Raw genomic sequence first — 14,648 nt, 5'->3', positions numbered from 1 at the left:
AATGCCATGAAACATTTGCCAGTGTTCAGGACCGATTTTAATAAATCAATGCAGAGATGTGTTGGGGAAGAACTCAGGTTTCCCTGCTGCCAAGTCTCAGTCCTGGCCCAGAATTCACAGCCTGAGGTAGCATCCCGGGACAGAAGGATGGACACTGTGCCCCAGCTGGAGTGTGGTTCTGGTATCTGCCCCCATCTCCTTGTGCCTTTGTGGGTCACACCCCATGGGCTGGCATGTGCGCTTGCTGCCAGGTTTAATAGCACTTCCCCAGCCATGAGCTGTAAGCCTAGGATGCAGGAACCTGCTTTTCATTTTCCTTGGTGCACCACAGGAACACAGTGACAATTTCCTCACCCTTGTATATGGTTAACAGTTGGTGAGGCCAATATCCTCACAGAAGTGTAGATTATAACAGTGGAATCAATGCAGCTTTACCACACCACCATTTCTGCCTTGGTGGAATAGCTGCTGTGGAAGCAGCAATCTCCCTAACACTGGGCTCTGATGAACTATACAGATCAGATTTAATTCTCTGCAATGGGCATGACTGGAGATACCATGTTGGCAATTTACTTAAAGACAGAAATTGAGGATAGATGTGGCATATTTTGAATGGCAGTAGCTGAAGGAATCGTTCTTACAAAGGACTTCTGGAACTTGCGAGTTTATTATTGTGAATGCCGTGCGGGGCAAAGAGAGAGACTGCTGGAAGAAGACCTCAATTTCTCTTGTTTCTTTGGCTGCAGGAAATTTCCACCGTAAAGCCTCAGTGATCATGGTGGATGAGCTACTCTCTGCCTACCCACACCAGCTTTCATTTTCCGAGGCTGGGCTCCGGATCATGATAACCAGCCACTTCCCTCCCAAAACACGTCTCTCCATGGCCAGCCGCATGTTAATCAATGAGGTATGTCTTTTATTTCTCCCCACCTCCTCTTTTCCTTACAAATTTTCCTTTTCCTTTAGCGATGTTTGGGTTGAAGTGGAAGTCTTATGTTTCTTCTGTATCCCTGATAGCATTTTTTCAGATGTCGTCCTTCTGACACTGACTTTAAATCATTCCTTGCTATCTATCTCCATGGGGATTTTAGCAGAGAAAGTTTGAAGTTGTTACCTGGTTATGTTACCTGTAGCTGTTGGTGAAAAGAGGTGCTGTATGGATTGATCTGTCATTACAATCGCTTACGCTTATTTAATAATATGGTGCTCCACTAAGTCTGCAGTTACTCTGGTCTTGGTCTTGGAGTACTGCTGGAGTCAGTTCTACAGCTACTGGTCCTTCTCTTATAGAAGTTGTATATGGGAGATTTATCTAGTCATCTGCAAGCAAGCATCATGTTATACCTGATCAAAATTCATCCTTTTTGCCTTTAAAACCAAATTTTTAAAGAACTCAGCACATTTCTCTTTCTCTGTTCCTCACTTTCTTTTTAGAAAATTAAATTTTTAAAAAACATGTCTTTCAGCATGGTTTTGTGCCTGTATTTACAGAGACAAAGGCTGATCAACAGTAGGACTTACACCAATGGTGAGTCAGAAGTAGCAATCAAAATACCCATCAAGCATGTGGTTGAGAATGGAACAGGCCCCAGTAACTCTGCTGAGCGAGGGGTGAACGGCACACGACGGGATGAAGACATGGCTGAGGCTGGGAATGAGACAGAAAACGAGAATGAGGATAATGAGAACAACGAAAACGATGAGGAGGAGGAAGAAGATGATGACGATGATGACCATGAAGGGCCATACACACCTTTTGACCTACCCAGTAAGAAGCTCCTGGGTTTCTGTTGTTCCAGAAAGCAAAACTCAGTTTGGGTATGCCAGAAAGCATTGCAGATACATGTTGAGGTAGAAGTGTTTCTGAGAGCTCCCATCAGCCTGCACCTTGAATTGTAGTTCCTTGTCACAGGTAAAAGATGAGAGGAACTGGGAAGCAGCAGGAACTTCTCAAGATGCAGATTCCTGGGCTTGGGTACACCTTTGGTACAGCTCATGTGTTGGCCTGGTGCTGCTGTTGCAGTCAGAGGGGAGAAGCAGGAATCTCCATGAGGTGCTTCCTGCCCCCAAAACCTGGGTCACCCTCAGGAGACACCCATCTCTCTCCACTGACTGCAGAAGCTGAGGATGGTGAGGCCACTGACAAGGTGCCTGAAAGCCAGTCAGATGCATCTCCATCTAGGCCTTGCCTTTGATGGGAAACAAGATGTTCTTTTACCTTGGTGGTAAGGTTTAGTGCTAGCAGAGACGAGGCAGTGGTGGCGCTGATGTGGAGTGGAACCAAAAGAAGGTCTTGGGTGCCTCTTAACTAGGCACAGCCACAGCATCCTCTCACTCTTTCTAGAGGGCTTAGAAAGTCAGAACCGCTATGTGACTTGTGAAAAACCACGTGCCTCAAATTGCAGAGCACTGCTTCTGCAGGGTGCAAGTCTCCTTTTTGCCAAGTCTCTCTTACCCTATCAGCACCTTCCCTCTGGGGTGATTATAACATATCCCTGTCCTGCCTTTGACTCACAGATGCCTCAGCTGGCAAGACCTGCCTTGTCACAAACGAGCCAGAATACTGTAGGGACTGGCCCTGCTCTTTACAGGTGAAATATGTTTTGGGGAACTTCTTTTCAGATCTCCTCACTTAAACAGCGTAGTTGTAGTTCAAGTAAGGAAAAAAAAACTGGGCCGTGAAGAAAGCAATTTAGATGTCCTGTGGCCCATTACACTGGATGCATAGCGTGGAAAAGGTTGGCATGGACCTCTGGTAATCTCTGATTCAAACCTCTGCTCAGAGCAGGTTGCCCAAAGCTGCATCCAGTTGAGTTTCGATAAGGGTGGAGATCCCACAGTCTTTTTAGGTACCTGTTCCAGTGTTTGACCACCCTCATGGTAGGTAAAAAAAAAAAAAGAAGATGTATAACTTATGGTAGCATTTATTTTGAATTTCTCTCATTGGAAGTTGAGTCTATTGGGTCTTAGAATTTCCTTGTGCATTTCTGTGAAGGACCTGGCTCCATCTTTCCTGTACTCTCTCATTAGATGTTTGAAGACGGATCAGATCTTTTTCTGGAATGTGTTTTTTATGTGGCACCTCTAAGAACTTGACCCAGGGAGGGTAGCAGGTGTGCTTTGACCCATTACTTAGCAGATTCTCAGGGAGGCCCTTCCTCCTCCTTCCCTGTGCCCCGGTTTGTCCTGCCATCTCTGCCATCACGCAGTGATCTTCTGAACAAGGAATGTCTTTTCATTATCTGTTTGAGCAGCAGTTAGGCTGAGGTGTCCCTAGCATCTTGCTTGTTAATATTAACAAAACAATAACATTCTGGACTAAAGCAGACTAGAATTGTGGTTGTTTCCCTTTCTTGTCTTACAGCTGGCAAGGTAGAAATCTTGAAGTGGATCTTCACATGGCCATTGAGTTTTGTCCTGTACTTCACAGTGCCCAACTGTAACAAACCCCACTTGGAAAAATGGTTCATGGTTACCTTTGCTTCTTCTACCCTCTGGATCGCAGCTTTCTCCTACATGATGGTGTGGATGGTACGTACCAGCTAAAGTAGAAACCACAGCCTGGAACAGGCAACAGGAATGGGTTTTGTTAGCTGAGAGAAACATGTAGAAATTTCTACATACCTGAATTTTTAGATGACAAGCCTTCAGCTTCCATTTGTGGTAGACCTGTCCACACTCAGAGAAGAAAAATAAGGGCCAGTAGCCATGGCCATTGAACTTGATTCAGGGCTAGAATTTCACCCAGATTCTTTAACATGGGAAAAAATTACACTTGCGCCAGTTTAGTAACTTGACCTGCAGGGCACTGTAAAGAGACCTTGATGCTAGTAAAAATCTGGCCACAATAGCTTTTCCTTTTCTTGGAGCGAGCAAGCTTGACATAGAGTTGTGATCAATAGCACTTTGAACTCAGCATGAACAAAAGCATGACATTCAGCCAGATTCTTGCACAACTTACTCTAGTCAACAGGAATGTAATTCTACCTCATTATCATAGAGGTAGAAGGGGATAAATAAAAATGAGATCAAGGAAATCCAAGCAAGGTTGGCCTGCTCACAGGGGAGTTTTGTGCACTGGCTGGGTCATCAAGCCTTTTAGCTCCCTGGCAGGGCACATTACATGACACATTTAGATGAAAAGCGTAAGTCATCCTTAGCAGGATTACAGTAATACTGCAGTATGGATTGTGTACAGACAGGCAGTCTGTACTCTTAAGCAGACTCAGACAGTGACAGGGTATTGGCATCAGGAGAGGGTCTAACAGGGGAAGCCTGGTTTGAGGCTGCTGCATTTGTGATGGAGTGCCAGGCTCGTGGTCTTTCTCTGCATGAGACCCAAAGAGCGTGGAAATATCTTGCTGAAGCACTGGCTACCTCTTCCCTGCTGGGAAGATGGACTGAACAAAAAATTCTTCAGTGTCTTCACAATTCATTCTTGTACTAAATGCAGAAACGAATGCCTGGCTTTTCCCTATGAACTACTCAACACTTTTACAGAGGAGGGGGTTATTTTCTTTTGTTTTCAATAACCTATCTCACCCTGAACAGGAAATAGGAACTTGCTTGTTTTCTTCTGCTTTTCATTTGCAAGAATGAGGTGTTTTTTAAGAAAAAAAGCTGTCCCAGCTTTCTGTAGCTGAAATACCAGAGCTCACAGGGTCATTGTGTTGCTTCTGTCATGTGGTTCACATTCTGGAAGGACGCTGCAGAGAGATCAGAAGACCAATTAAATGTAGCTAATAGGAAATGGGTAGCATTAGACAAAGGCATCCGAATTTAAAAAATACATCAGTTTGAAGAGCACTAATTTATCATGAACTACATACCAAAGGAAAGAGAAAATGAAAGGTATCTCCTCTCTGCCAATAATAGGAGCTGTTTGCAGTCACTTGGGGATGTACCCCTGCATGTAGAATATTCATAGTTTAATGAATCACAAGTTGCCTTAGTGTCTGCTTAACTATTGTCTGTGTATAGTAATGCCTATGGTCTTCTGCCAAGATCAGGAGCGTGTTACATAGCGTAGTGGACCAGCATATAGTCTGTTTTCCACATTCGTGTCAGGAAAATTGTGGATGAAAGTTGTGACACAGCTAGCCATAGCAGGTCAGTACTCTCCTCTGCCAGGTGATTTTACCAAAAAAGCCTGTCACTGCTTCTCGTTATTTAAAGTCTGAGTGTGCACTGAGCAATAAACTCTGTCTCGCAGAATCTTGCAGAATTGGGCCAAGTTGATCTCAGGTTTTGTTCTTGTAAGCAGCTTGACAGTTTATTTCCTCTCCTTAGGTGACAATCATTGGCTACACACTGGGAATTCCAGATGTGATCATGGGCATCACTTTCTTGGCAGCTGGAACCAGTGTGCCGGACTGTATGGCAAGCCTCATTGTAGCAAGGCAAGGTAGGTTCATCACAGAAATGTCATACCGCTATGGAAGTGATTTCTTGTGTCCTCTTCCTCATTAGGTACCATTGGTGTGTCTTGAATGTGAAAATATGCGCAGTCTTTTTCCTTAGGCTGAAATTTAAAACAAGAACAAATAAGGAAATTAATTATGCTGCTATTGCAAGCAGGCTCTTAATGATGATGTGGAACAAGTTTTGGCATCGTTGTCAACTTTAAACCTTCTCCAAAATTCACATTTTTCTTAATTTAGATATTGGTGGTATAGAATTGCTTAGAACATGGTATGAGGGTCTTCTGGGTCACTGCAAGTTTTTCTCCACAAGGACTGGAATATACTGCTGTTTTTAACGGAAACTTCCATCCCTAGGCCCCTTATGGCTCCAGGAACTGGTGTTTTAAGAGAAAAAGGAAGTTGTCAATACTGCTTTGGGGAACAAAACCAGTGGCTCTTCATTGAAACAACTGGCTACTTAGCAGACTACCTGAAGACCTGATCTGATCAGTCCAGTATAGAAACTCATGTGTTGTGGTTACAGTCAAGCATCACAAGTCTCACTGAGCATGTCATTGACTGGCAGGTCACAGCCAGCGCCGCCAGTGGCCAGGGTCCCCACAGCAGTGGAGGATTAGTTGAGAGGAGTTCTCAGATGATCCCAGGAGGTGGATTCAGCCCCTTCAACCCTGCTGGCCTTGTATGATGGCAAGGGCAAAGAGGAAAGGGAAGGGATGGGATAACGGGTTTCTCCCTTAAGTCATTGCATTAATGTGTGGAAATTGTCTGGATTAGCTTAGATTAATGTATTTTTGTTTAAAAGTTGAAAGTCTGATTGTCCATGGTTTCCATTCCTGCAGGTATGGGGGATATGGCTGTGTCCAACTCCATTGGAAGCAATGTTTTTGATATTTTAATTGGCCTAGGCCTCCCGTGGGCTTTGCAGACCCTAGCAGTGAATTATGGATCATACGTAAGTCCTACATTTGTTCACATGATTCTTACATACTTATATATGTAAAACAGATGTATTTAAGAGAAAAAAATGAAGTCCAAAACTCTTTGGATTGGATTTGAAAACACAAATAGTTTGGCTCTGTTACAGTTTGGGAGAAGTAGCAATTGACTGTCAGCAGATATTCCTCATCCTTTGGAGGACAGGAACTTCCATTTCCTCCTTAAATGCAGCAGTCTGTCCTGAAATACGCTGACTCACTAGAGTATACTGTATTTTCACACACTTGAATATGTTCCAAGTAAGGATAGTGATCCTGTTTGTAATAAGACAAGGGACAAACAGATAGATGGAAAGTAAAGGATAAAGCAGACTTTTGGTAAGGATAAAGTAGGGCTTTTGGTAAAAGAAATTTTAGCATTACTAAACTTTTAACACTCTGGAAAATGAAGGAAGCTATTAAGTAACTGGATATTTCAGAGCATGACTGTTGTCAGGAAACGCTGCAGAGCTTTGCTGTTTGAGAAAACCTACTTGACACCAATGAAACCCTCCTTTACTTCTCAAATGATAAAAGAGCCACCCGCCCACTCCTGAAGTTGTTGAAAGCTTCCTTCTGAGAAGGAAGAGCAGGAGATGCCATGAAGTCCCAGAGGGATGTTGCTGTTGTTATTGCCGTTAGCTGAACAACACTCAGACAGCAATGTAGGACAGAGGAAAGATCCTTGGTTACAGTCGCTGAGTGAATCCAAAGCTAAAAGGCTGAAGAATTACAGAATTCTTGAGGTTGACAAATACCTCTGGATATCATGGTTCCCAACCCTCTGTTCAGTGCAAGGTCAGCTAAGGCAGGATGCTTGGGACAATGTCCAGTTGCATCTTCAATTGCCTCTAAGGATGGAGAGTGTACAGCTGTTGCAAGAAGCCATTTATGGTGTCTGACCGCTGTCACGGTAAAAAAACATTCTTATGTTTAAATGGAATTTCTGTATTTAAAATCGTGTGTGTTGCCCTTGTCTTTTCAATGGATGCCATTCAGAAGAGTCTGTCTGCACCTTCTCTGTCCTCTCCCACCAGGTGTTTACACAATTGGTAAGATCTCCCGAATCTTCTTTTCTCCAGGCAGAACAGTCGCAGCTCTTTCAGCTTCTCTTTGTATGTCAGATGCTGTCCCTCAACTCATCCTTGTGGGCCTTCACTGGACAAGCTCCAGTGAGTCATTATCTTCCTTCTGTTGGAGACCCTAGATCTGGATCAAGTGCTCCAAATGTGTCTCACCAGTGCTGAGCAGAGAAGGATCATCTGCCCCTATCTGCTGGCAACACTTCTCCTAATGCAGCCCAGGATGCTGTTGGTGCTCCATGCCACAAGGGTGCATTGCGGACTTCAGCTTGTTGTTCACTAGGATAAACATGTCTTACTCTGCCGAGCTGTTTTCTGGCTAGTCAGTCCTAACATGTACTGACGCATGGGGTTATTCCTTCCCAAGTGCAGGACTTTTCATTTCCCTTTGTTGATCTTCATGAGTTTCCTGCCTGCGCATTCCTCCAGCCGTTCCAGGTCCCTCTGGATGGCAGCACAACCTTCTGGTGCATCAGCCACCCCTCAAAGTTTTGTATCAAACTTGCTGAGGATGTTCTCTGCTCCGCCATTCAGTTCTTTAATAAAGACATTAAGCAGTATTGATCCCTGGAGTAAACCACTCATGACTGGTCCTCAAGCTGGACTTGGAGTGCAGCCGTTCAGCCAGTTATCAGTCTACTCCACTGTCCACTAAAGTCTGTTCTTCCTCTATTTGTCAGTGAGGGTGTTTGAGTAACAGTGTCAAAAGCCTTGCTAAAGTCAACATAAACAACATCTGTTGCTCTTCCTTCGTCCCATAAATCCACCTTATCATAGAAGCCTACTGGGCTGGGTAAAAATGATTTCTCCTTCATAAATCTTTATGTCTACGTGCAATCACCTTCCCAGGGATCAAGGTCAGGCAAACCGGTGTGTAGTTCTTTGGATTGTCCCTCTTCTTGAATATAGGAGTAACAAAAGGAAGAAATGCTGTAGGAATAAAATCCCTTTCTTTAATGAGCAGTTTATCTGTAGCTCGTCTATATTTTTGCAGAAAAGGATGAAAACAAGTGGCTGAACAGAAGCAGACAGCTTTCATGGAGGCATAACAATGTCACCACTGTTTTGCATACCCAAAATCTTCATTGTACTGTGTGATCACATGGTTAGAAAAGACAGGCTTGGAAGCAGACCCACAATTAGCAAAGAGAGTTTCCTCAGTTTTCACTTGCAGTTCCTGGATTTCTCTCCAAATCCTTGGATAATTGGACTTCAAAACAAAATCAAACCCCTCTTCCATCCCCTCAGTTATTAGTAATTAATTTCTAAGTATTACTAAGTTGGCAGAAAAGGCTAGAGTTAGCTGGGTCAGGTGTAGCCTGGTGACAGCATTAAGAGCTGCAAAGTGCTGTTGTTATTCAGGGAGCTGTGCTGATATGCCTGGAGCGGAGGTCAGCAAGGGTAGAAGATGAGGAGCTCCTGCTCCCTAAGGTGTGTAGGGCTGAGTGTTGGGCTGCTCACAGGAGCAAGGCCGGCTCACTGGGTGGGGATTCACAGGGCAAGTTGCTTGTCCACATAACGTGACTGTGAGTCAGAAGCACTAGGTAGTTTCTGGGCAAGCAGTCCCGATTTAGTACTGCTTTTTTGATGTTTGGCAGGATCCAAATTTGCCTTTGTAGCATCTCCTCCAAAAGAAGAACTCCTTTGTCCCCGCAGGTGTTCAAGGCCAGGTTGAATGGGGCTTTGAGCAGCCTGATACAGTGGAAGGTGTCCTTGTCCATGGTGGGGAGGTGGAACGGGATGATCTTTAAGGTTCCTTTCAACCCAAACTGTTCTATGATGATGCACCTGTCTTCTGTACAGAGGGAAGGAAAGACAAAAGAGCTTGTTCGATGATGATTACTTTTGCATAGCCATCCAAACCCATGATTGCCTCCCCAGGATGTTTAATATAAGAGGACTACGGAAAGTTAAGCTTTTATTGAAACTAAAGAGTAAATGCATTTTAATAAAATAGCAGTTAAGGCAGCAATAGCTTTTGTGCAAGCCAAAAATCCCCCTCTAACCTTATTTTTCTGGAAGTCTAAGCACTCAGGACTTTCTCTGGAGTACAATGTTTCTCTAATAGCATACTCTGTATAACCACGCTGCCTGACTCAGAATCCCCTGTAGCCAAAATTTACTCCCTAGTAATGTTGCTGTAAAGAGATCTGGCATGTTGCCATGCAGAAATGGAGAAGAGGATCTGCTCCCTTTTTCTTCCCTTTTACTCTGTGCTGCACTGTGCACATCCATGTGGCAGTACGGTGTCCTATGTTTGTGTGCATCCTGAACTTTCTCAACCACATGCAGTAAAGTGGCTTTGCACCCTAACCAGCTGAGCGGCTGCTCCCAGGAAGAGATGTATGGGGTTTCATTCTGACTGTGAAGAGCAGTCTCGCTGCTAATGGCACTTTCAGATGCTGTAGCACCCTTTGTAGAAGGAGCTTGTGTTTGAGCCTTCTTTGAACACCCTAAGGCCAGACGAGTGCTTCAGAGCCTATTTTACAAATGGTGCATTTTGATTTTAGGTAAGCAGAGAGCTTTGGATGAGATCATAGACTCATAGGACAGTTTGTGTTGAAAGGGGCCTTGAAGATCATCCAGTTCCAACACCCCTACCATGGGCACGGACACCTTCCACTGCATGAGGTTGCTTAAAGTGGCCTTGAACACTTCCAGGGATGGGGCAGCTGTGACTTATCTGGGCAACCTGTGCCAGCGCCTCACCACCCTCACAGGAGAAGATTTCTTCCTAATAGCTCGTCTACATCTCCCCTCTTTCAGCTTAGAACCATCCCCCCTTGTCCTATCCCTGCACTCTCTGATACAGTGCCCCTCCCCAGCTTTCCTATAGGCCCTCTTTTCAGCTGATATAAAGTCCCTCTGAAGCCTCCTCTTCTCTAGGCTGAACAACCCCACCTCTCTCAGCCTGTCCTCATATGACAAGTGTTCCAGCCCTCAGATTATCGTGGCCTCCTCTGGAGTCACTCCAACAGATCCATGTCATTCCTGTGCTGAGGACTCCAGAACTGAATGCAGAACTCCAGGTGAGGTCTCACCAGAGCAAAGCAGAGAGGCAGAATCCCCTCCCTCGCCCTCCTGGTCACACTTCATCAGATGCAGCCCAGGGCACAGTTGGCTTTTTGAGCTGCAAGCACACACTGCTGGCTAATGTCGAGCTTCTCATCCGCCAGCACCTCCAAGCCCTTCTTTTAATGACTGCTGTCAATCCATTCTCCAGTTAGCCTGTATTTGTGCTTGGGGTTGCCCCAAGGGGCAGAACCTTGCACTTGAACTTCATGAGGTTCACAGAGGCACACCTCTCAAGCCTGTCCAGATCCCTCTGGATGGCATCCCTTCCCTCCAGCGTGTTGACCACACCACACAGCCTGGTGTCATTGGAAAACTTGCTGAGGGTGCTCTCAATCCCACTGTCTGCAACAAAGATGTTAAACAACACCGGTCCCCCTACCAGCCCCTGAGATGCAGCCTGCAAGCTTATGGCTGGTTCTGAGATGTGGTTATATTGAAAGCATTGTCCTGAAAGATCCTGGTTACTGCCTGCTTTTGTCATGCACTTGGCAGCCGCCACAAAAAGCCCCTTGCAGAATCAGGAATTCTTGTTTAAACAAGTTCACTCTATGAGACAGTGCCTGAAGGAGGGGAATCTTCTGATCTAATAGATAAGAGAGGAAGAGCAGGAAGGGACCTGTCAAAGGGAGACTGATGGACTTGCTGGAGGTCACACAGTAGGTAAGTGGCAGAACTGGCAATAGACTGTGAATCTCTTGAGACGCATCCTGGTCCTGGGTTGCTAAATTGCAGTCATTTTGATTAGTTGCCTCTCCCAATTCTGACTGCTCTTTTCCCAGGTCAGTTGTTGATGGATGTTTCAGCTTATTACTTATTTTATTCTTCCTTTCTTGTTACAAGAAAACTGTCTTTTGCTTCTCAGGCTGCATCTTGGAAGGATATGTCACCTGTTTTAGAGAAGGGAGTTCCCCTGCTTCTGTTTTCCTCCTTAAAGTGAAACATTTTGCTGTAGATGTGGGTACACCACAAGCAGAGACTGCCCCAGCCGGAACTGGGAGACTGCACCCACATGCTGTGATATAGGAAGCTGGCACACCAGGCAGCACTTTACAAAACCACTATATGCTTCAGGGCACCTGTCTCCGCTATCATTCATCCAGCCTTGCCTGTGTGTATCTGTTACCGCAAACCAGGTCTGCCGCAGTGTGATCATCAATGTGGAATATTAGGGTTTTATTCTTTTCCTTACAGTGCTGACTGGAGTCAGTCCAAACCCAAGCTAGAGAATGCTCCATCTTGTGCTTTTCCAGGAAAATGTTAGTGTTGATGCAGAGAAGAAAAGGTCCTCCTCTTGCCTTCCACCTTTGCCTTTGTCTCAGTTGTTAGTCCCGCAGTTTGGGACGCTTTTCCCATCAGAAGGCAAATCCAGTCAATATCAAACAGCTTCCACATCAGATCCCTTCTGTTTCTAAAATGTCTAGTTTCTAACTGACTATGTGTTTATTATTTTAAGAGTCCTTGTTATTTCTAGACACCCATTAATGTCCAGGCACTGACTCTGCCTTCCTCGGTGCCTCCCACTGGAGCTTCCATCTCCACTACTTAGAGGTCACTTGGACGCCCTTCTGCTGCAGCTCTGGCCTTCTGTTTTCAGCCATAGCTAATCTGGCATGCCAGCAGGACTTTCGGAGAAAAAGCAGCATCCCTCTGGATATAGAGAGAGACCTTTGAAAGAGTTCACTTTCTCATCTCTTCTAGCTCTGAGTCCTGGACATATTGCTGACTCTGTAATCCTGTAAGCATCCTTCCCCAGTGGCCCAGCAAACACAGAGTGGAAGGATATTTGCTGCATGTCTTCCATCCAATTGCTTCCCTCTGGAATCTTTTTTTGGATGTGAAACTGTAAATCAGAAATCAGCTAGGGCTATTTTAGAGAGAAGGAATTTTAGGCAGGTTTATTTGTTCATATCAGCATTTGGGAGTGTACTTGTATGTCTGCCCATCACTCTTCTGCCAGATACCTTCAGCCAGTTTCAGAAAAATTGGACAGTAAGTTGGAAGTCTTGGAGATGTTACATTTCTTTCATGCCAACAGGCAGCTAGAGAAAGAGGAATAATCCCAGCGCGAGTCTTGTTAGACATAGAACCATAGAGTGGTTTCATTTGGAAGGGACCTTAAGGGTCATCCAGTTCCAACGCCCCTGCCATGGACAGGGACACCTTCCACTGGATCAGGTTGCTCAAAGCCCCATCCAGCCTGGCTTTGAACACCTCCAGGGATGGGGCGGCCACAACTTCTCTGGGCAACTTGTGCCAGTGCCTCACCAACCTCACAGGAAAACATTTCTTCCTAATATCTGATCCAAATCTCCCCTCTTTCAGTTTAAAACTGTTCCCCCTTGTCCTATCCCTGTATTGCCTGATAAAGAGCCCCTCCTCAGCTTTTCTGTAGGCCCCTTTTCAGTACTGGAAGGCTGCTATAAGGTCTTACAACACTGGGACAAAGCTGGCCTTCATCCCTTCAGAGCCAACGTCTGCATATCTGCTCCCTTCCCCATTCTGGACCAGGTATCTGCATACAGACCACCCTAAACCCTCTGAGGGAAGAAGGATAGCTTCAGTGGATCTGTCAATCATCAGGGCAATCGTTGAGATCTAGGATAGCAACAGGCTGGTGACTCGGACTATCAGCAGGGTCCTTGCTTCCTGCAGCATTGTTCTTCACTTCTGTAGATGTTACTCCTCCTCCTGCTCTGGGATGCCAAATTCTTTCCAGCTGTCACATTAGCATCATCTACAACATGATGTGTTGGTATCACTGCAGCTTGGCAGGTATTAATGGATTCATTTATTGGCTGAATCCCAGAAACCTACGGATGGGCACAGCAGCAGGTGCACACTTGAAGATACTAACTAGTCCCTCCAGCTTCCTGGAATAATTTGCATGTATTGAGTGCATTTGCTCCCTGATTTCATGACAGGGAGACTGGGATGATGATTCTGTAGTAGAGCAAAAGTGTCTGGTGCCTTCCAAAGCTCCTAACAATACAGGAATTCTCCTCAGTCATAACTGCTGCATTTCTTGCTCTAATACCTTGGATGTCTATGTGCAGCACTCCATGTTGCATATTCCAGGGGATATATCCTCTGCAAAGTCAGTTGTGTGATACAGAGCAAACCAAGGATGCTTTCTTATGAGTCTCAAAAAAGGTCCAAGAAGGAAGTTCCATTGAAATATGCAGTTGAAGTTCCAAGTTGTTGTGATGGCTGTCTCATGGCAAGACGAGGGGAATGCAGGATTTACACTGAATTTCCACTGCCAGGCAGGAGCACTGCAGAAAAAGGGTCCACAAATAGACAGAAGACCTGCAGCTTTTTCAGCTGAGGGACTGGAAACATAGCAGAGTCCTCATAATATTCCTGAATGAGGTAATCTCTCTCATTCTTGGACCTTGAGGCAAAAGTAATTTGGGTTTTGGCAATAGCTCCCTGTTTTCCCTTCAGCAATGGCCAGAAAGGAACCAAAGAATAGAATCAGTTTTATTTTATTTCCATGGCTTTTCCTGTGCTGTTTAGCATCAGCCTTAGTTACTTATTGCCTGCAGGAGCTGTGCAGCAATAGCTGGAGCTGGTGGCAGCACCTTCATATTCACTAAATAAGAAGGGGGGAGACAACCTCCATTCAAATTCAGACACAGTAGACTTTGAACGTTCAAACCTTTCATCTGTGATCAGTCAAAACGGAGCATTATTTTGGCTTGCTTTAGCTGCTAGATACAAGCCAAAAGTCAAAGGAGAATTTGGAAATGTTGATTTTTTTCTCCTTTCAGTATGAGGGAGTGCTTAGTCCGCAGACATTTCTCTCCTGGGAAAGAAGCATTTCCTATTCTCAAATGAAGAGAAATGAGCTTTTCATTCTATGATTAAGACTTCAGCTTCTCTTTGCTAAAAACTGAAATTATCTCCTCCCTTACTGTGAGTTTTGAATGTTTTGCTGGCCTGGTTTTCCCTGAACTTGGACGTTGTCACGTACCCTGAGAAAAACTATTCCATTGCCTCTTGCAGGAAGTGCCACTTGTCTCATGAGGAGGCTGCTTGACTGATTTCTGCCCTGATTTAACAGATGAAGGATGCATTTTTCTGAATCTTTTGTA

At 44.9% G+C, this 14,648-nt stretch overlaps 1 protein-coding gene across 1 annotated transcript in view; it reads left to right on the top strand.

Annotated features, from left to right (window-relative positions):
* SLC24A3 (solute carrier family 24 member 3) overlaps window positions 1-14,648 on the top strand; it is a 190,853-nt gene that overhangs the window by 165,607 nt on the left and 10,598 nt on the right. Inside the window, exons 11-15 of the mRNA XM_054061725.1 lie at window positions 747-907; window positions 1,492-1,768; window positions 3,365-3,531; window positions 5,290-5,404; window positions 6,263-6,375. Of these exons, the coding sequence (XP_053917700.1) occupies window positions 747-907; window positions 1,492-1,768; window positions 3,365-3,531; window positions 5,290-5,404; window positions 6,263-6,375 (833 nt within the window). The remainder of the gene's footprint in view (window positions 1-746; window positions 908-1,491; window positions 1,769-3,364; window positions 3,532-5,289; window positions 5,405-6,262; window positions 6,376-14,648) is intronic.

The sequence above is a fragment of the Cuculus canorus genome, chromosome 3, assembly GCF_017976375.1.
Source record: "Cuculus canorus isolate bCucCan1 chromosome 3, bCucCan1.pri, whole genome shotgun sequence".
In the NCBI taxonomy this organism is placed as follows: Eukaryota; Metazoa; Chordata; class Aves; order Cuculiformes; family Cuculidae; genus Cuculus; species Cuculus canorus.
Note: the sequence above shows the minus strand (reverse complement) of the source record. Positions and strands in the feature narration are given on the sequence as shown.